At 38.3% G+C, this 22,108-nt stretch overlaps 1 protein-coding gene across 5 annotated transcripts in view; it reads right to left on the reverse strand.

Annotated features, from left to right (window-relative positions):
• Positions 1-371: 371 nt before the first annotated feature.
• Positions 372-22,108, reverse strand: part of LOC128263078 (uncharacterized) — a 42,483-nt gene continuing 20,746 nt past the window's right edge. For 2 of the 5 annotated variants that reach the window (XM_052997769.1, XM_052997770.1), the window contains exons 2-8: positions 17,372-19,098; positions 15,610-15,669; positions 4,450-4,557; positions 3,434-3,632; positions 3,193-3,371; positions 2,969-3,128; positions 372-2,794 (exon numbers count right to left, since the gene is read on the reverse strand). In XM_052997769.1, coding sequence (XP_052853729.1) covers positions 1,698-2,794; positions 2,969-3,128; positions 3,193-3,371; positions 3,434-3,632; positions 4,450-4,557; positions 15,610-15,669; positions 17,372-17,515 — 1,947 coding nt within the window. In that variant the 5' untranslated portion in view covers positions 17,516-19,098 and the 3' untranslated portion in view covers positions 372-1,697. Of the gene's footprint in view, positions 2,795-2,968; positions 3,129-3,192; positions 3,372-3,433; positions 3,633-4,449; positions 4,558-15,609; positions 15,670-17,371; positions 19,120-22,108 lie in introns of all 5 variants that reach the window. The other 3 variants (XM_052997771.1, XM_052997772.1, XM_052997768.1) reach the window with 3 other exon arrangements.

Here is a 22,108-nt window from a genome sequence, read left to right on the forward strand (position 1 = left end):
CTTATCTACATAAAACGTAATAGAATACGTTAGTCGAGTTTCAAACTACAAAGAAAAAGTGTTGCCTGTATTTAGGCGTTATTTCTGAAATTTTTAGATAACTCTTCCAATCCAATTCAGTATTTTTTGAAATTGGTCTGATTCACAAAAATTCATCTAGATTATTTGACAACTGACTTATTGAGATATTTCTCTACCATAAACAAAGTGGACTTTTTGATAGATTGAAACGTCTATGCGCTGAATTGGATGATGATCAAGAAGTTAAGTTCCTAAAGATAACAATTTTTTCTGTTAACCCCACCTAACCTTTTTAGTTTTGTAATTATATTCTGATACCACGCTAGAATAATTTCACACAATTTGTTCTTTTATATTTCATTTTAATTTCTGCACATATAGTATACATACAAACTAATTCATAATGTTTGTTTATAATTTTCTATGTCTTGCTGCTGCTTTGTTTGCTGTACATGCATTTTACACATTTTGTTTCAGGGATGTTACATTTAATTATTTGCGCTTTATTTTGTTTTTTATTTAACGGCCACATTCAATTCTATTGGATTCGGTTTACATTTGTTTTTATTTATCATTCGGCCCACTTATCTGGCGGACATACCAGTTGAAAGAGCAAGCCATTACCTATTTTATGTTGAAATTAGCAAAAGCTTCCAAAAAGTGACATGAACAATTTGCAAAATTTACAGTTCAGTTAAATAGTTAAAAATATAGCATAGTTTGAATGGAAATTACTGCAGAACTAAGAATTCCTATTTTGTAACGTTGTAGAGCTCTTTCAACACCATTGCCTAATACTTTTTGAACTCTTTGGGTTTTTAGATTGGATTTTATAGAAACACGCACCCGTACATATTCCATATATTGTTTGCACATTTAAATTTGCTTGGGTCTAGCGGTCCTCTAAAATTTTTCAATACATATCTAATTTGTTTAGTTAGTTGTTTATTTTCGGCCCTTTTCTTATAAGTTTCCTGTCAATTTGGACGTAGACCATCTCCGTTCCAAGTTTCTTCTTTTTTTCGCTTCGTATTATATTTAGTGTTAGTTTGGTTTGTTTATTTAGTTAACGATATGTTTGGTATACAAACTTTATAATACCCTGGCTATGTTTTTGGTTTTTTTTTATTTGGGATAGCTTAGAACAGAGCAGGTTGGCAACTTTTTTTGCTGAGGACTTGGGCGATCGTTTTGCCACCTGAAGCCTGAGGAAGAGATCTAAAAAGTTCGGGAATGAGTCGCTACAGAGCTATAGAGTGGATGATACATCCAAAAGAAGGGCAGAGAAATCAAGGTAAACCTCGGAAAATAGACAGTTTAGAAACTGAATGTGTTTTGTGGTTGAAAAGAAGTGACAGAATAATGTTCTAAATGGGAAAGTCTGGCTTAGGTTTAAATAGCCAATTAAAAGTTTTGTTAGTTACGGTTTCAGAACATAATCTTTTTTGGAGGTTCAGCTATTCTTTGTGGCACATTCAAAAGATAGATTTTAGGGTACATATGTAGGTATCTAAACTCTATTCGTTCTTATTCTCAAACACACGCAGACACAGCACTAAAACACTCATACGCACACTCTCACTTTTGTTGCATACATACTCGCGCCTAGAACATAGACATACATACATATATAGACCTGGTGGCTAACTAAAATCGTAACTAAATCCCATTTAATTCTACTGGCCAAGTTTAGCCGGACTGAGCACCAATTCTGGCTCGAATTTGCTCGATGACGCCGTTGAGGATGTTGCCGCCGCCGTCGACGCCACCGCCGTTGTGGGCAGTAGGCTGCTGCCACGCCCCATTAGCGATCCGGCGGACGACAGATGTGATTTCTGATGGTCAGCGGTTGTAAACGATGAAGTGGTCAGTCCGCCCAGAACCACACCGGATGCGGTGGCCGGTCGCATTAGGCTCAGACTCAGACTCGTGGCTCCGCTGGACTCCAGCACCTGGCCGGGAATGCTGGCTGCTGCTGTTGCGGTGGCCGCCGGTGGCGCCGGCAGCGGCAGCAGGCTAATCGTTGTGCTGGTGTTGGTGAAGGCAGTTCCGCCCACCACTTTGCCGGCGGAGCTGCTCATGGACATGCCCAGCGGTCCGCGGACCGTCGCCGATGCGGAATAGGTGTGCGGCAGGGCCGGTGGCAGGTCATAGCTCGTCGGATGCGACTGCGACGTGGGCAGCCGGGCCGTGATGGTGGGCGTTGTCGTCGTGGTCGTCGTCTTGGGCGTGGCCCCCGTCGAGATGCCCGGCCGATTGAGCCGTGGTATCGCCCCCGTGCTGCAGCTACTGGGCAGTGCTGCTGTTGCTGCTGGTGATGCAACTGCAACTGCAACTGCAACTGGTTGCAATGCCTCATCGCTGGCATCTATCAGGGACGTCTCCTCCACCACCTCCAGCGAATCCTTCACGGTAGAGGAGGAGGACAGTGACTGCGACTTGGGCACCTGGTGCTGCTGCTGCTCCTGATGGCGCTGCTGTTGCAGGGCCACCCTTTGTCGCACCAACTTACTGTCCGGCTTCTCGTCCACCGTGCTCAGTGTGCTAACTCTCGTTATCCTCGATGTGGCTGCTCCTGCTCCTGCTCCTGCTGCTGATGTTGATGTTGGGTCTTTGGTGGTACTACTCGTAACGGCAGTTGTGGCTGTTGTACGTTTGGCAATCTGCTTCTGCTGCTGCTGCTGCTCCTGATCCTGATCACGATCCTGCTCCTCGTCACTCATCTCGCAGGCATTCAGAGCCGTCTGCAGTTTCTTCATCTCTAGTGGAGCATCTGTTTAGAAAAGAAAATGTTATCAGAAAAGCTGTAATTAATCTAGCATATATCCTTAAAATTCTTTCATTGCAGATTTTTGTTTTCTATATATTTTAGATTTTTTAAGATATCAATTTCCTTGATGAGGTCTAACATTAAAAAATTTAAAAGCAGTCTTGACGAAAATTTTACCACCGCTATCCGGCTCGTTGATGATCGGCACCACGCGATTGATGGCTGTCTTCTGCTCGTTCTGCATGAACAAGGAGGTGGTGGCTATCTGGCGCAGTGCCTCCATTCCCTCGTTGAGCATTTTGCTCTGGCTGCGTTTGTGAGCTATGGGATATTTGGGCTGCAAAATAGATGAAAGCCGATTTATCGCACTGCTGGTAGTCCAAAATACGAGATATTACAACCTGAAAACTGGGTCCTCTAGCTATCGACACTCTTTTGCTCTCGTTCCGCAGCAACGAAGTTGTATGATCCGCATCAATCTTGTTGCCGTTTTTCTTGCGCGTCTTTTTGCTGGATGAGATGCAGTGCGATGGACATATGCAGAAGAGGATGCGTAAAATGCAACAGATCAGGCCCAATCCTGCAAAGAAATACACTATGAGTATACGATAAAGTGGAGTGTTTCATGAACTATTTCATTGCCTATGAGAGAGGGGCCTATAAGTCTTAGTTCCGTGGTTTTGAAGCCCTTCTCGCCGGTGCCAACGAATGCGATGACGAGGCCCAGCGCCACCGTGCCCAGACCCACGTAGAGGAAGGCATTCGCAAAGGTGCTGGGACCGCGTAAAACGCCCAGGAAGTCCTCATCGTCCGACGAGCCGCCCAAAGAGGCGTCTTGGATCTGCCAATGTAAAGGGACTTTATCAATATACGATCTTAAATGGTTTAAACGAAGATTTCGTTATAGCAGCACAGCTCCAGGAAGTCAAACTAAAATGTTTTCACTTGAACTATAAATATACATTAAACATTTTAATTTTTTAAGGGCCTTAACATATGACTTTATTTATCAATATATTCTTTAAACACATTATAAATTCGTATTTTTTAAATGCCCTCACATTAATTAATCACTACATTTGTTTGATGTGTTTTGGAATAAATTTTTTATATTTAAAAAACTATCCTACCCTTTGATTGATTGTAAATCAGATTATATTTAACTTATTTAACATTTTTATAAAATGTAATATATAAAAAAATATATGACGAATTTGATTATTAAAGAAAAAATCTCTGCAAGGATATAAATTTTCTATATTTTCTGTGTTATAAGAGGTTACCTTTCTAAAAAAATGTTTAATAATAATATTTCTTTTTAGAAAACATTTTACAGTTGGCCTTCCTGGAGGTATGGATTTTTTTGTGGTGGTTCCTAACAAAATGTTGTCATTAAACAAAGGGTTTGTCATGAAAATCATAGATCATTAAACTGTCATAGTAATAAGAATATGATAACTTCTTAGGTTACTGAAATTAGGGATTATCTGCCTGCTTCACCTAACAGAGAATGCGCTGAACATTGAGAAAGTGGTGCATGAAAGGAAGGTGACATTGAGGAGAGCGAGTGATAGAAGGTCAGGGGTTACAAGTAAAGGCATATAATTATAAGAGTATTATGTACACGCCGTTTTCAGGTCCTTTGTGGTGGCACTTACTCGGTTGCGCTTCACCCAGCGTCGATGGCAAGTGGCCTGCTGCTGCTGCTGATCCTGGACGCTGCAGCGTCGACCTCGCTCCAACCAGGCGGCGCGTCCCTGGGCACACTTTTGGGGTTTTCGGCCAGGAGGTCAGATGACCGGGAGGTCAAGAGGTCAGGTCAGGTGATCGAGTGACAACGATAGCACGGAGACCAACACCAAGCGACGATGACAACAACACACACAGTGGTTGCGGTGGCGATTGGAATTTTATTGTTTTGGCGGTGGTGGTGGGGCAGATGCATAGAAAATATATACAGTTCAGTGATTAGTTTGGGCTGTGTGAGATCGTCTCTCGTTTGTGGTTAAAGGGGAGTACACATATATCTTCAAAATATATATATATAAATATAGGAAAATTTTTCAAAAGCATACAATACAACTCATCACAAGAGTAACGTCTAATGCAAAAGCAATCAAATTTGGTTATCAAACCGAATACTGAATTTATATTTGGTTCCAAGAGTTTTTCTTCTTGTCATCAATTACAACATCAATGAGAAAAGTTGGTAGCCAATTTTGTAGGGTTTTTTTTTTTGGGTAAGTTCAAGGCATAAACGCACATCGGAGTAAAACAGTTAACAGTTAGGTAATGAAAACGAAAAACAGTTAAACAGCAAGTAATTGGAGAATATAGTTAAATAGAGAGGAAGGTAGACGTAGATATGGAAAATATGGAAAATTAACTGAAAATCGAGAACACTGAAAGGAGTTAAACACTTAAATGGTAGATGGGGGAGCACGCTTCAAGACACAAGTCAAGTATAATTCGTAATATTTTCCAGAGCAATCAATCAGCATGCCCAATGCAGCTCTGCAAACAGCTTAAATTCTCAATATAGTTTCTGTAGCGCAGCCCATGCAGAAACAAGAGATAAATAAAAAATAATCCTTTAAAAATGTTTATCTTTGTCGAGATAATAAAAAATAAAATTTTAAAACAAATAGAACAATATAGTTTTACTGCCAACCGAAAAAGGTATTGCAAGCCAAGAAATATTCTAACGATAGCTAAATAGTAAAGACATAGACTTCAAAATATATATTATTATTTCATTAGAAAAAAATGCTTCTCCTTAATTTTTTCTTAAATTTTTAAAATTTTACTATATAGAAATTGACTTTAATGGCAAATAATTACAAATTACTTTTCATAAAAACTTTTAATTAAATTGATGAAATTTTTTTATATTTATTTAAATCCATTTTTGTATAAGGGAGAACGTATAAAATAGAAATTTTACTTTTTATTTAGAAATATTTGATTTGAAATGAATTTTAAATGTATTGTTAAAAATCCTAGACGTATATCAATAACTATATGCACTTTAATCTATTTCCTACGAACTGAAATATAATTTATTATTTGGAAAGTACTTATTTCGCCCACTTTATTTTTGTTTGAGAATTTTAATAATTTTATGAAGCCAAGACGGTTTGTAATGACCAATTGCCAATCCGCGAATTATACTTAATGTTCCTGAAAATTAATTGGCCGTTAAGCTACTTGAAACTTGTCGCAAATCAAACAAGCACAAGTCAATGTCAGTTCAAGTTGCAAAGACACCGAGTCATAGATGCCATCATCCACACCTGCCCACCCACATTTGCATACACGTGCACTAACCAAACACGTAGACGGGCTAATGAGCGACTAGACCCCTGAGTTCAGAGTCATCCGCGACTATAAACAAGACAATGTCACTAAGCCAGCCACTAAATATGCTGCGTGCTGGTAATAAGGCAAATAAAACGACACACAAACAGGCTGCCCTATATACGATTGAGGAAGGAAACCCAACAGATATATATATAGGTGACTATATAGTGTAAGTATATAAATGAACATGATGGACTTTGTATGTAGAGCCACGTTCTCTGGTTTCGTTTGCTTTTCGTGTGCAAAATCGCAGTCACACAAAGCGAGCGCCAGAAAAACAGAAAGCTGGCGAAAGGCAAGTGGAGAGAAAGTATCGATCGGCTGCTCCACATAACTGTAGCTGTAGCAGTGGCAGTAGCTGTAGCTGTAGCTGGAACTGTAACTGTTGTCCTGCCCTTGACTTAATGTAGGTGTAATCAACAATTTGCGACGCTGATTGACGAACAACGAGGAGACTCCAACGAAGGCCACTGGAGAGTCAAAAAGGCAACGCACGTACTCAGAGGCGATGCACGAGAAGTGCGGAGTATCGGGAAGGATTTGGGCGAAAAAGGACCAAAGGCTGAGGTGTGGCCCCGTTGGGAAGTTTTCAAAATATTTGGCGAACTCGCCATCCGAAAGTTAAGGGGCCTTAGCAGCTGAGTGCAATCGAACTGCTCTAAATTACAACTTTTAAGCCCGAAGAAATTTCAACTTTTAGATTATAATGTTTCTAAAAGTAGTAAGCATTAATTAATAAGAGAATATTATCAGTTTATATTTAATATTATTTTTTGTTTGAAGTAAACTATAATTGTGTTAGTATTTTGTAATATTTAAGTTATCTAATTGCAATCGTACTTCTCTAAATTACAACTTTTGAACCCGAAGAAATTAAAAAAAAAAATAGACTTAAATGTGTCTGATTATTTAATATCTATTTTAAAAATGTATTGTAAGTTTCGTATGTGTTTTCAAAGTTAAATCTTACTAGGCTTTAGAAAATGTGATATAAAACTTAATTTCAGTCATTTTATAAAAATTTAAAAAAAGAACTAACAAAAAAAATCCAAAAAGCTTATATTTTTACTTTTTTCTTTACTAAAATTATACAAAATTATTGTTCTTAGTTTTTGTTACATAAATTGCTGAATATGGATTTAGGATAGTTCGTTTGTTGCTTTGCTTTTGTTTGATTTCTGTGAATTATTCATATTGCGCATTAGCCCATGGGGACACGTGGCTTACTGAATATTTTCAGCAAATATTTGCCATTTAATTTGATCAAAATATGGCTGCGAATACGCACACGCCATGTGTTCATTAAACTTTCACCTTTAGCCAATTTTCAATATTTCGCACAGCGAAGTTGTAATCATGAGGTTAGCCGATATCTCTAGGCCCTTCGATGGATTTTTGCTATTTATACGGGGCCCCAAGCTCCTGTTTACAAAGTAGCTTCACCTTTACGAGTAACGAAACTCACGCAATGCTGGCGGATAAACAATAACAACAAGAGGTACGTATAATAGAAATGTTGTAAAAATTACAACAAAGCGTCGAAAATGCTTTCAATCGGGTCTGGCTTATGGAGGCGACAAACCGCTAATGAACACCGCACACGGAAGCCAATAAAAGGAAAGTGGGCTACGGTATGTGTAAGGAGCTTAATGGAAAATCGAAATTCGCCAAAAAGTCAGCAGAAAATAGCTTCTCAAAATCGCGTATTTTTAATCTTAAAATAGGACTTGTCTCTTTTAAAAACAAACCAAATCTTTTTTTCAAATCCCTTTTTTTCTAAGCCTGCGGAAAGTTTTTAAACAACAAAACAGAACAATTTATTGTTTCAGAATTCCTGGGAAATGTTTTCGCTCGATAGTTATTCTGTCATTTTTCTACATCACAACTAGATCCCTAATTAAACATGTCGGCGTCGCAATAATGCCCCTATAATTAATGATAATTACGGGCTGAAGGTCTCTCCAGCGTTATCCGCAGAGTGGTTACATTTATATAAAGATTAGTGAGGAATGGGGTTTTTCCATTGTGATTATCGCCATTGATTTTTGTTTGCATTGTATAACAATAAATTGTTTTGCCGCAGTTGGCTGGCGGCGTCGAAAATTAACATGTACTCGTCGACGATTTTAACTCGGCGAACAGGAAGTGTAGGCCATTAATGACGGCAATTTATTCGTGCTCATCGATTGTTTGTTCAAGTGCAGAATTTGGTTTGCTTTTCTGCCCGCGGCTGGCTGTTAATTTGTGTTTTATTCGGCTGTAATGTGTTGAATCAATTAAAACATATTTTACCGATAATGGTTTATTGTTTGCTCGGCTATTGACGTCTTGTTTTGGATTTTTATTCTCTTGCAGAGGGTACTTACTATCAGTAAGTAATTGCAAGCAGTGACGGGGTGATTATCGACCAAAAACTAAAGACTAAAGCTGATATAGGAATAATCGGAATGTAATTTTAGTTTTTGATGTATTTTAACTCTAAACGATTTTAGAAATACGGTTTAATCCAATAAAAACCTGTCAGCCATAGGTGAGCATTTAATATAAAATTCTGCAAATATATGTTTTCAAAGGATAAAATAAATACTTTTTTTAATAAAAAACGAAGTCACCGCATTCCCCAATTTTTATTTTTGATATACAAATGTAGAAGCATAAGGAGTTGTTTGGCATATAAACTTCGTCTTTCCAAACTAACGTCCTTTTAATTTAAAACAGATTTTTTGTGATGTTATGAAAACATCATTTAAATTTTAGTTTTTTGGTTAAATGAAATGCCCGTAATCCAACTACTTTAGTTGTTCCTGTTTAAATTCTTAAATGTTGTGAATCTAAATACAAATCGCCCCAACAGCCTTAACACATTGCTTATTTAGTATATAATGCTCCTCTTTTGCTCGCTGTTCTTATTTAAAATTCCAGATTATCTGTTAGCACCCACATCTCTGTCTTTGGACAATTGAAAACAAATCTGTGACAGCGCTCGTATAGTCACATCCCAGCATATATAGCCAAGGAGGCAGTTGCCGACAGCCCCAGCGATTTGGCCCGTGTACAATTTTATTATGCAGCTGCTGGAGAAAGCAACCGACTTGAGCCGAGTGGCGCAGAATCAAGTGCAAAATGCACTTGCAGCATGAACGCAAGGGGGCTGTTGTGGGGTGAGGAACGGAAGTAAGGGATGCTCGGACAGGTGGGCCGAGAGCCAAGGAACGTGGCCGAAAGGAAAAAAAGTGCGCAGGCTAATGAAAAATGCAGGAGCAGCCGCAGCTGAAGCTGACACACGACCAAGTCGTAAAGAACGAGCCAGTGGCAGTGGCAGTGGCAGTGGTGGTGGCAGTGGCAGATACTGAGGCTAATGCTATGCTGTGGTTAGACAATGCAGCAGCAGCCAGCGAGAATTCAGGGACAGGGGCACAGAGACATTACAGGCAATTTCACTAAGCGACACTGAAAGGCCAAAGCTGCCCTTCTCGCCACACTTCAGCCAGATGTTTCTTTGTTTCCGGCCGATGTCCTGCAGCTCAAGGTGCTGCTGCTGCTTCACGGCCTATGCGGCGAATCGGTTGAGTTGTCCCCCCCCCGAAAACTGGCACATGGCCAGGGCCACGGGGCGAATGTGGAACAGGACGCTCTTGGTACACAAATCAGCATTAAGCCTCGGCTCGAAACAGTTCATTTGGCCAAAGAATGCCCAGGGCCCTTTTCCACTTTGGACACTTCAAAGAGACCGCAGTGTGATAACCCAGTCAAGGGTCAGATAACGGCTGGAATACAATTTAAAGTATCTATTAAGGGTATCTATCAGTATGAAAACTTTGGCTGATGGAAAAATCACCAGATTTTTTGAAATCATTTTAAGAGATGTCTAAAATTATGCACTTAAAAAATTTTGAAATAAATCTATTGCACTCTTAGATTTAAAAAATATTGTTGCATACTTTTACACAACTTTATAATAAGTATTAAAATTCTAGAGATTTCTGTAGCACACTCACTTAACTTAAATAATGTTATAATGCAGTTCACAAGACATCTATATTCCAACTAAATATGCTTAAAATGTATTTTCTAATCCAACCAAGTACTCGTTGCACTTTAAAATGTGTGTTGGCCCTTTTGTTCCAGATCTTTTATCCCCATTTTAATAAAAATTGATTTCATTTTAAATTCAATTCGCGTAAGACGCACAAATCGATAGGAGTACATGCAACACATGGGACTGGGCTCACAGGAACCAACGTTGAGCGAAAATCCCCATTCAAGGACCAAGAAAACCAACCGGAGAGATTTGCCCGACTGGCCAACAAAACAATTTAAAGGCAAAGCCACAAAGGAAAGTGGCGAAGTTGCCCCAAACGGAATCCGGGGAACCGAAAAAGTTAGCATTTAAGCGCAGATTGTGTAATGAAATCGGACCATCCAATGGCGACTTGGCCAAAGGAAACGAAGGGTGGGGACTGGGGACCGCCAGTGGCACCGCAAATTAAAGTCGTTTTGCGGCTAAATGTGAACTGTGTGTTTGTGTGTGTCAGTGTATGCGAATACCGGTTTAGCGGACTTCAAACGGAAGCAGACATTTCTTTCGCTTTTTCTTTTTGCAGCCGGATATCCGGCCACGAAATGTAAACGTCGCAGCCGAGTTTCTTTTGCTTTTGTTTGCCTAATGAAAATGTCAAACGGTCTGCCAGAGACCCGGGTTAATTGAACGCATGTCGCTGGCTTAAACTAAAAAAATGAAGAAAAAAGAATCCAAAGAAATAGCGAAAACCATCGATCAGGTCTCCGTTCTGCGCTCAATTTCACATTTGGCGACGACACTATAAATCAACCCCCGAATATCTAGAAAAGTGTGGAGAAAGCGCGCTGAAAAATATGCTACATAATTTGTTCGCAATAAAATGCTGAAAGTGCTGCGCCACTCTACGACACTCGAAAAGCTTTCGTAGCGGAAAACAATGGAGCGGGACGAAGGACAAAGGACGTACGAACGGAAAATGCATGTCGCTGGTTTTCGGTTCCGTTCGATTGCATTTCATTGCACTGCAAAGTTTCGCCCTTCCGGAGCTCTTACGTCCCTTTCTTCCTTCCTTCGACTGCCGACTGTTGTTGTTCTTGGCCAGCATGCTGGCTTAGGGGAAATAGTCTATGGCAGTGGCAGCCGAAACTTTTTGGCCACAAATGGCAGTAAGTCAAGTTGACAGAAGAAACCAAGTTTTAGTCGAGCCTTTTCAAGTGCACACACGAGTGCTGACCACAAATTTTGCTATTCTCGGCTGCCATTTCAAGGCTTTTCATTAGCCACCGAAAATTGATTAAGTCCTCGTCGTATTACCATTGATTACTTACTGCGACCTTTATTTTCTTTGTTTGTTTCTTTTTTTTGTTTTTAACTTAGCTAAGCTTACCACACGAACGTATACAGGTTGCGAGCGAGAAGAATCACATCGAAAAGTTTTTGGGAAAATTATACGAATGGGTTTTCAGGGATGGAAGACTTTGAGCTTGACGATACATACACTTTGAGCCTGTTTTGTAGATCTTATTTGAGTCATTATAATAGGGTTGGGAAAGAAAACCTGACTTAAGTGGGTGCTTAACTGCTTTGGCAAATGTTAAGTTTTTTCTCATTCAAAATTATATTTAAAACTGTAAGAAGATTATTGTCTTTAACATAAAATGTAACCCCATACATTAAAAAAAATCAAGAAAAAAGACAAATGTGGCGAACTTTCAATTTAAGGTTTACATTTTTGTAAGTAAGGCTTTTTTTGAAAGACGGAAAACCAAAATATTTTAATTTCTTTGCCCCTAAATTTGCTCCAAGAAACTTTGCCAAAACCACAAGCCATAAAAAAACATTTAGAAAATATGTAAGTATTAGTATATTAAGGCATTGTGAAGGTTAGTCGATAAGGCATTTTAGCAGTGCTTAGTTCAAAAATACTTTTGATGAACTCACTCTTGTGCTTTGGCTTACGGTTAGTTAGCGATTAGCTTGTTGGTTACACGAAGCAATTTTATGGGTGGTGGGTTGTTTTTTTACAGAAAGTAAGTAAATTTATAGATTGCCCTTCGACACTGCAATATTGTTAAAAAAATGTCATGCAATCGCTCGCGGACCCAAATGTAAAATATTAAATTAAACAATGGAAAGTAAATAACGTAATATCAAATGTATTTTCTTGTCCGTAATTAAGCGCATGCGATAAACGCACAGACTGAAAGATAAATGAATTAAAGAGAGCGAGAAAGAGTTGGCTAGAGCGAAATTAGAGCGAGACCGACAAGACACTTAAAATGCACGCAGCGGAAGAACATTTTTTTGCATTCCATATTTTATACTATAGACGGAAAGTTCAGATACAGAGGGAAATATATATACATATATATATTTATAGAGAGTGAGAGAGAAAGAAAAGAGCAGGAAAGATAATAAAAAATGACGAGCAAGGTAATGCAAACATGCGAGGAAAAAAATGTTGAAAATTATACGACAGTTTTGTTTGTTGTTCAAATTCCGGCTGTTTTACGTCCCAATATGCTAGAGTTCAATTTGGCGCACATACACACAATTGCACGCGCACACACACTCACACATTTACATAGATAAAGATATTTATATGGATTTAAGCTACTAAACCTAGCACGCTACTAAGTTTTTTAGTCACACATAGCACGGGCCACAGCACAAAGAGATATATATATATATAAATATATATATTATATATAATGAGAGACAGAGAGAGAGAGAGAGAGAGAGCATTATGATTACAATTTTAGACACCAATATAGGAATAGAATCGTTAAATTTGCATGGATCACAATCACAATAACTTGAGTCCTTAAATTTAGACTGTACCTAATTGTCGATCTGAATTTTTCATTGATTTTCATTTTAGCAAGCGTTGCATACTTTTGGGTTGATTTCTTTTTGAGGGTGAAATAGGTGTACTTAAATGTCGCGTACCTGCGATTGAAAGAAATGAATAGAAAAAGTGTTCAACAGGAGTACGAGTGTGTGTGGGTGTGTTTCGTGTGGTCATTTTGGAGATTTAGTGCGTGCTTCGCATTGAGTAAGAGAAAGTAGGAGAAAAAGTAGAAAGGAAACCATAGGAATCTTGTCTCGTGTGTATGTGAAAAAGAAAGGCTTAATTTCAAGCTTAAATAAATATTAAAAGCAACGATTGAAGCTCGTAGCGGAAATATTCCCAGAACAGTGCCACATGTGTCAACATTGATAGTAAAAAACCGAACGAAAGAAAATTAAAACAAATGATTTTTATGTTAACCTATCAATTTCGGTTTTGGCTTTGTTGCATACTTTTAAGGACCTTTATCATTATTTGAAGCTCAAGTCTGCCCCAAAAGTATGCATGGAGTATACATGCCAAATTTTTTATATTTCAATGGCAAAATAACAAGGATAAATGTATTGTTTTTATCAAAAAATAAATATATTCTCATTATTATGCAAGGTATGATGAAATGCGCTCAATTGGCTTTGCTAAGTGGGGTTCGGTATTCAAATTTTATTTTGGTTGGGTTTTTGGTCGGCATTGCTAAATTCAAAGGCTTTCTAAACTACGAAAAACATTTCCTTACATTGTATTTATAAATTGTATTTGTTATAGAAAACACGCCAACTCTGACTTACCCAGACCGCTGGAAATGTGTTTGCATTATGACTTACAGAACCCAAATCTAAGGAACAACATTTATTCACCCAAAAAGCCTTTAAACTCACAGCCAAAATTTCTGCTGTGTACACGTTTCGGTATTTTCTCTTTTTTTTTTGTTTTGCTGCCTTTGTTTTGTATTCTCTGGTTGTTTTTGTTTTTAGCGCTTGCTTCAACATGTGAATGTTCCACAAAAAAATGGTTTCGGGCCGAAATTAAAATGTGCATTTCAATTTAAGGCAAAAGTTTCGCTTTGGCAGCCGACTCGACGCGAATCGGTCGGCATTGTCAAAGGGAAAATTTTTTCACTTTCATTTGCCGTTTTTGTAAAACATTCAATTTGATTTTTTTCATTTTGATTCTTTGTTTTTTTTGTTGCCAAGCGTTTTTTGTTGACTTCTTGATTGGTTTGACTTTGTGGAACAAATTTCGCAATTGAATCAAGTTGAGCTCCTAGATCGAAAACGGGAATGAGAGGCAAGTAAGCTTTACAGAATCTTTTGGGAAAACTTGATACCATTTTGTTTATTTTTTATTAATGCATTTTGTTTGAGTGTTTGTTTGGCGTTTGATTGTTTTGTTTTTCTTTTGTGGTTGCTGTTTGGTTGTTAGTTAATGTTGCATACTTTCTTTTTATTTATCGTTTGATTGTTTCATATGTCTGTTGTTTTTTTGTTTTTTGATGACTACAAATGAAAAATTAAAGCCAACAAAACGAGAAATAACCAACTGAAATTCGGTGAAACTAATTGCTAATTGATATAGAAGAGAAGGAGAGAGCACAAAATGTATTTTCTATGTTAATTAAGCTGAACTGGCAAATGGCAAACTTGTTGAGTTTTGCAACTGATTTATGCTAATCACTGGCCGATGGTATGTTAATTAAACCGCTCTAAATTTACAAGAGGCAGTAATTGCGTTAATTTACGATTTGGTGGACTCAAATGTGACGCCCAACATGGGGCCTTAAATTACTCATTTATGGCGCTCGACAAGAGGCCTTAAATTTGTGAAATTAAAGCTTAACTTATTTCATTTTGTGGAAACTCATTCTCTGCCTAGGCATGTATATTTGATGTGGATGGGCACTGGGTTCACACGTTTGCTCAAGTTAAGCTGGCAGTTCTTGCAGTACAGTCGCTGGCTCCTTACACAAAACGGCTTGGAGGGGTCGTTCAAATCAAAGCAATGAAAATGCTTGTAAATATTCAATGCAATTCTTTTGGTAGGAACCTTTTCATTCGCTAGCCCCGCTTTGCAGTTAATAAAATATTTAAAATATTTTATTGGCTTCGGCATAATGCTCAAACACACACCAATGCAGACCAAGAAAAATATTTTTAATATTTCATGTGCAAATGCGTACTGGGCGTACGAAAACTAATGAACTTAAAAAGAAAAGTTTCAGTTTCAAATAAAAAATGTAAAACAGTTTGCATACAAAAAGAAAAGGAAGCAGACAGATAGAGGATTAGGTATTTCGGGAAAGAATAGAGATCAAATGCAAAGCAAGTGAATTATTTACAAGCATTTTCATTGTACTTTCAAATTACAACCAACTGCAAGACGGCAACGTAAGCGGCACAGCGCAATTGCATGGAGGCAATCACGCTGGTGATCATTACGTTACACATATACAAAGAAACACGTGAGACACTTGCACGTGATGAACGAACGATAGAACGGAAAAAAGGGTTTGTTTCCATATTTTTTTTTTGGTATGCAAATGTTTTTTTTTTTTTTGTTTTTTTTTTTTTTAATGGATGCTTTGACACTTACTTCCGGCGGTGGCGGAGGCGGCTCGGGCGGCGCCACTGGCGTGGTCACGTATGTGTTTTTCTAGTTACGCAATTGGTGAACGATATCGGTTCGTTAACGGATTACATCGACATTGGCGAACGTTGGAAATCAAAAATGTAAGACATAAGACACATAATTCGTGGATGTGTTGCGTGAAACTTATGCATTATCGGTAGGCGAAAATTACAGGGTGAAAGAATATAGTAGTTTCGACAAGAATGACAGCGAGTGAAAGAAAGGATAGTTGAAAAACATTGTGTTGTTTTAGTGCGTGTTTAGCCAAATAAAGTGTATAATCCGGTTGATCCGTGGAACTTCGAGAAAACCGGAGATCCATGGAGCAACGCCTTAGAAACTAAAGCATAATCTGTGTACTTGTTGCTACAAAACTATAAACGTGTCGTTTAAATCATATATCAGTTGATGTGCTTTATATTTGTTATGTAGGTAATTTGTATTTGATATTTCATAGCTCGTTTTGGGTTTTAGTTTATCTGAGTTAGGTTTAGTGGAGAATAGTTAGAAGCACTTGCTTTGGATACTGTTGAGTACTACTCGACTAGTTTAACAGGGTGCAGCGTGTGTTGGTGGGAGGAGCGCACTAGTTATGTCTGATTTGGTAGTGGTATTGTGGGTGAAGAACTACACACGTCTTTGATTATACTGGTTTTTATTTATACTTTACATATAGTTTAAGCAAGTGCAAAGTAGACGAAAGTGGGCTGGTGATAAGTAGGGTAAGGTCTCTTTTTGTGGGGGGGTTTATTTTGGAGGTGGGGTCTGTGCAATGTTTCAACTACAGTTGAAGCTAAGTGCGGGACTGGGTGACAGACAGTTGGTTATTGGTTAGAGCGCTTATAGAAAGTTACACTTAGTGGGATAGAGACAGAAGGTTAGGCAGAGATCTAGACAGAGAGAGATAGTTATATAGCTATAGACAGAGATAGAGATAGAGAGAGGTAGAGGTAGAGGTAGAGAGTTGAGCAAAAGCACTAATAGTTTGCTGAGAATTGAATAAAGGTGGTTAAGCTAGTTGTACAGCGCATTTAGTTGTTGGCTGGCAGAGCTCTTAGACTTGAAATATATAGTATCTATAGATATATCGCATATTATAAAAAGTCTACTGAGTTAACAGTTAATTCAAGATTCGTTCCAAAGCGGCTCTACTTTCTAAAATCGGGGATAGTTGGGCACACGCTAAATGAACTGCAAGATCAAGTAAAGAAGAGATTGAGAAAAAGTTGAATTCTATTAAGTTAACCTAGCATAGAGTTGCCACACTACTTAAGGAAAAACTTATGCTCTGGTGGAAGTTAACTCTGGGGCGTTTTTAAAATCAAAAAAGAGTTTGTGTCTTGGCCTCGAAACTAGGGAGGCTCGAATAGAGAAGGGTTGACAGGTTGAGAGATAGATAGATGGGTAGAGAGAAGTACAGATCGGAAAGATAGTCAGATAGCGGGGTAGTACTGGGGTGGGTATTCGGGTTGGATTGGGGCTGGAAATACAAGTAAGAATTTCATTTAAGCTGATGATTTTCATTTGACGACTTTTTAGAAACTTGCGCTCTTTGATTTAAGTTTGGGTACTTAGGGGGTCAGAGATTATACTTTTGCTTTACTGAATTGTTTTCTTTTTTTCTTTGGTTTTTGTAGGGGTTCTTCGCTTCAGAAGAAGACTGACAGAGAGATTCATAGAATGTGATTTAAATTTAGGTATTTTGTTTGGTATTTTATATTATTACCCATGACTCAGGTGGATAACGAGGAAATGGAGCTATTTCTTTAGTTGCTACATTACTAGGCAACTCAAGTCTTCCACCTAATTTTCGTAGCTTTCTTCTTCTCGCCACCCGAGATTTCGATCTTAGCATCAATGCGGCCTGCATCTTGGTGTTGTTTTTTTTTTCTTTTTGTTAACGGTTAAAGTTTATTTTTTTTTTTTGGTTTTTTTTTCTTTGCTTGTCTGTCAACGGTGCGTATGCGTCACGTCAGTGGTGCAGTGGTTGCGTTCACAGTTCGAAATCAATGGGATGACACAGGTTACGTTTAGGAGCTTAATAACGTCGTCCAAACTAAATGTCACGTCTGGGCGTTACGTGAGTCGTGAGGGCAGCATCCAAAAGGCGTGCGTTCAGTCCGGTTACTTTCTCAACTTTCTCAACAACTACGAGAACGTACTGATAGGCACAAAGAGGAGGAGTATAGAAATAGAAGCAAAGAGTAATAATTTGATTGGTTTTTTTTTTTTTTTTGGTTGGTTTCTCAACAGATTTCTATGTGTGGTGCTGTAGTTCTTGTGGTGGTTGTTGTTGGGGTTTCTGTAGCTGTGGCTTTTGGTTGGAAAACTGCGTCAGCCTGGAGTGGCTGGCGCAGCTGAGTGGCGGGCTGAGGATGGGCTGCGTTGATCGCCAGTGGTCGGCTGCTATTCTAGCTCCGTTAAGTCGTTGTTGTTCTTGCTGTTGTTGCTGTTGTTGTTGGTGTGGTTGTGGCTGAGGCTCCGGTTTCCAGCGGTGATGCTTCTGGCTGCGCCGGCGACTGCGAGTCCTGCGGCGCTCCTGCGAGTCCTGGCTCATAAACGTGTGGAGTGGTGATCGGGAATCGGATGCGGGCTCTGCTATGGATTTATATCGTTACGTAGCGGAGCGTAACGTAACGCAACGCCTGGCCTTCTGCTACGTAGCGTTCACGTCACGCAGCATTGTATTCGTAGGCGATTTCATTTTCGTTTGGATTTTGGCATTGAAAGCTATAAACATTTATTAATATCTATAAATTGACCGTTGCCGTTAGCGCAGCGTTAACGTAGGCGCACTGCGTCGTTAAGGTAAGTGATTGTTCGCCTTAGTCTATGCATTTCCTAGATTTATCAATTTTCGGTTGCACGTACAAAAGTCTTCGAGTTTAGTTATTAGTTATTAGTTTTATAATTTTATTTCGTATTTTTTATTTTATTCCGCTTAGGCTAGTAATTAACGTTAGTGGCAACGAAATTGAGTTTTAGAGTTAATTTCGTTTAGGCTACAATGAGAGAAGGCAATGTCGTTGTCGAATTTTATTGTTGAAGTAACTCTTATTGGTTGTTCAATATCAATATATTATTTTGGTTCGATCACATTTGGTGCAGTTAATTTAAGTTTTAGTAAGTAGAAAAAATATTTAAAGCTTTCTTGTTATGTTCGGTTGTTGTAGCACTAAATGTCGTTATCGCTAGCTATACAAAAGTCAAGCCCACACAATATATGCTCTTATTTTTTGATTTCTTGTTTTCGTCCGCTGCTGCCATATTCCGAGGCTTAATTAACGTTGATTTGGTTGCTTACTAAAAGTGTCTTTATTTATATTTTATTAGTGGTTTATATCACATTTTTTGCAGTTTTCCAATTCATGGCTTTCGTTTGTTTTATTCAATTTTTATATTGCACATGGGAGTTATTTTTGTGTTCTTTGCTGCGGCTCCATTTAAAATTTGCTGTTGAATGGATAAATAACGCTTGATTTCAATTATGGGTTATTCAGTGAGTTAATTTAAGCTTTTTGTTTCGTTATTTTGTGTACATTTGTAGAGCTTTAAATCAATGGCCGACAGTTAAAATATGGTATGGTGTTATGAATAATATTTACTTTTGCTTTAAATAATTAATATGCAGTGTTATTTTTCATCTTTTTATTAATTTCATTTGTTAAAGTTGGTTTGTTGAAGTCGTTTTATCAAGTAGTTGATTTAAGTCCATGAATATAAACGAGAGTTCTGGGGATGGGCTTGCCAACAATGAAGTCCATGTCAATAAACCAAATTATTCATTTATGAAGATAGCTCCACTTGAACGCACTCTTGTGCACTCTTGGCACATCTTAGAAACCCTTTGCCCTTCTGACTGAAAAGTTAAGACATGTCGAGTGCAAAGTTTCCAGGCCGTTGCAAATCACTTGCAAAAATCTGGTGAGTAATGCAAACATAGGAAATATTTATGGCATATAAGCCATGTTGCTGCCCTGCAATGCCATAATTCAAATGGCTGCGTTGAGATGGAAACACGAACACGAGCATGAGAAAGGAAGGCCGTGGCAAAGTTAGGGCAGCCCAGAGCTGCAGCTGCTGGAATTCATATGCAAATCCGCAGCAGGATGCCTTTGTTGGGCAAGTGGAACGGCGACCTAAGCAAAACTGGCAACTGCGAACCGAAAATTTCAATAATTCAACAGCGCAAAGCGGAAAAAGTCACTCGTTGAACGATGCAGATGAAATTTTAATGAAATACAGATTCATGCAAAAGCCACACACGCTTTTAGACGACGCAGCACGTATACACTATCCTTCATACAGTTGCTTTCAAAATTATAGCAACAATAAATGGCGGGAAATCTTCTTTTAAGATCCAAATGCTTGTGCTGCACATAGATAAGCTGAAAACTGTTTTAGTAAAAAAATACAAAATACGTAAATTGCTGTTCTCAGACTGTAAATGAAATCATTTCTTCTGTAAAAAGTTCTTAAATATCTACTAAAAAATCTAAGTAATATCAGAGTTATTTTCTTTAACTAAAATATGTATAAATCTTTTTTTTTTACCCCAATCAATCTATTTGTTAAATTTATCATAGTTGACAAAGAACCGACTTCCGTTTTGAAAATCATTTATAAAGATGTGACAAAATTATAATATTTTTAAAGGTAATTCTACGCTGTAATAGTTTAAATGTTTTCTTATATGTGGGGTTTTCCCAGTTGTAAATTGAAAACTATTATTATGGCCCACACTGTTCATATATATCCTTACAATACACAGACCTCGTGGTCGTTAATAGAGAAAAACACGATACAAGCGCAGCTGACATAACAAAAGCTGGATGGCTGACTCCGACTGACTGGTTGCAACGCCTAAAAGATTGCTACATTTTCGCAATTAAACACAGACGCGGCACACACTTGCAATGCGTTGACTGTATGTGCATATATGTGTGCTTTGCGTGTGTGTGTGTGAGATGCTACACATGTTGCTATTTGGCAGCTAGTCGCCAACAGCGGCAGCAACAATGTCATGCTGACAACATAAGCGCATAAAAAGTATACTATGAAAATTAATTTGTGCTTCATAATTTTGCCAAAGAGATATATATATAGTATAGCTTGGATAAAGGGGCAAAGATGGGGGACAATGGATTTCGGAAGAGTGGAGATAATATATGACTCTTTGCTGTAAATTTCATTAACACTGAATTGCCCTATTCTTTTGTGAGAAATTGTCTGTCGGGTACCATGCATTTTATGGCCAATTGTGTCGAGTGCATTACACCGAAATTTATACAGCTCTGCGGATAAAGTTAAGTGGATATTCCAACGATTTTTTCAAAGGGCACTTCAATTTCATCAGCACTGCAATGTCAGATGGTCGATTATAGTTTAACTTAACTCTTTCAATTATAAAATGCCATCAATAACTCGGTGAAGGCAGAGGATTTACAGCTTTGAGACATTTTCTTATTAACGACTGTAATAACTTAACTTGACATCTCTTGTAAATTATGAAAAAATTTAAAAACCAACCTATTCTAGCAGTAATGCCTTTAAAGCATAAATAATCAATAATTTTTTTAAAGTTTTCATTAGGATTATTTAGTATTATATAATTTATGATAATTAAATAACGTTGTTTTCTGCCTTTATCAATAGAATTTCATAAAAATAGAATTGCAGAATTATTATACAAGTAGGCTTTTGAAAATCTCAACCCTTTTTAGTTTTCATTATGTTTATTTAGTATTATTTAATTGTTGTTTTCTGCAAGACTGTTTTCTCCCCTTCATAAATACAAATATAAGTGAAACAATATTTTCGTAGCTTAAACCATCTGATTTACGAAATGCCACGACAGTTTACCTTTAACCTTTTATCCGGTGCCAGTAAGCTGAATATTATAGAACATTTTAATGTTTGAGTTTATGGAAACTCAACTTTCACATTTCGATGCCAGTGGAAATGCAGCTAGGGGGCAATGCTAAATCAATATGATGGTAAGCAGGAGGCACGAAAGTAGCCCAGAAAACCGCAACCAAGTAGCCAACCAACCACATAGCCCCAAATCGACTGTTGCTCAGGTGGCATTGCTGAGTGCATATATCTCAGGTTAATTAATGTGCATGGCGAAACCCTCTGTCGGCTGAATTTTTGGCACAACGCCCGCTGACTTGTTCACCTGATGTGCCAGTGGCAGTGGCAGTGGGTCTCTCGACGGGCGACTTGTCTGCTGGTAATTAAAGGCGAACGAGGCGCCCCTCAACGAGGAATTTGCATATGCCACATGCCGTGAGAAATGGCAACTGTCCTCGTTGAGAGTCATGTTATTTGATTGTTGACAGCCATCGAGGCGACCGAGTGTGTGTCTGCGTGCCTGCTGTTTCTGTTTGCTGTTTGCTATTTGCTCGACATTGGCTGTTAAATATACCCTGTCCAACCGCTAACCAACGTTAATTGAGCATAA

Source organism: Drosophila gunungcola, unplaced genomic scaffold, assembly GCF_025200985.1.
Source record: "Drosophila gunungcola strain Sukarami unplaced genomic scaffold, Dgunungcola_SK_2 000001F, whole genome shotgun sequence".
Taxonomy (NCBI): domain Eukaryota; kingdom Metazoa; phylum Arthropoda; class Insecta; order Diptera; family Drosophilidae; genus Drosophila; species Drosophila gunungcola.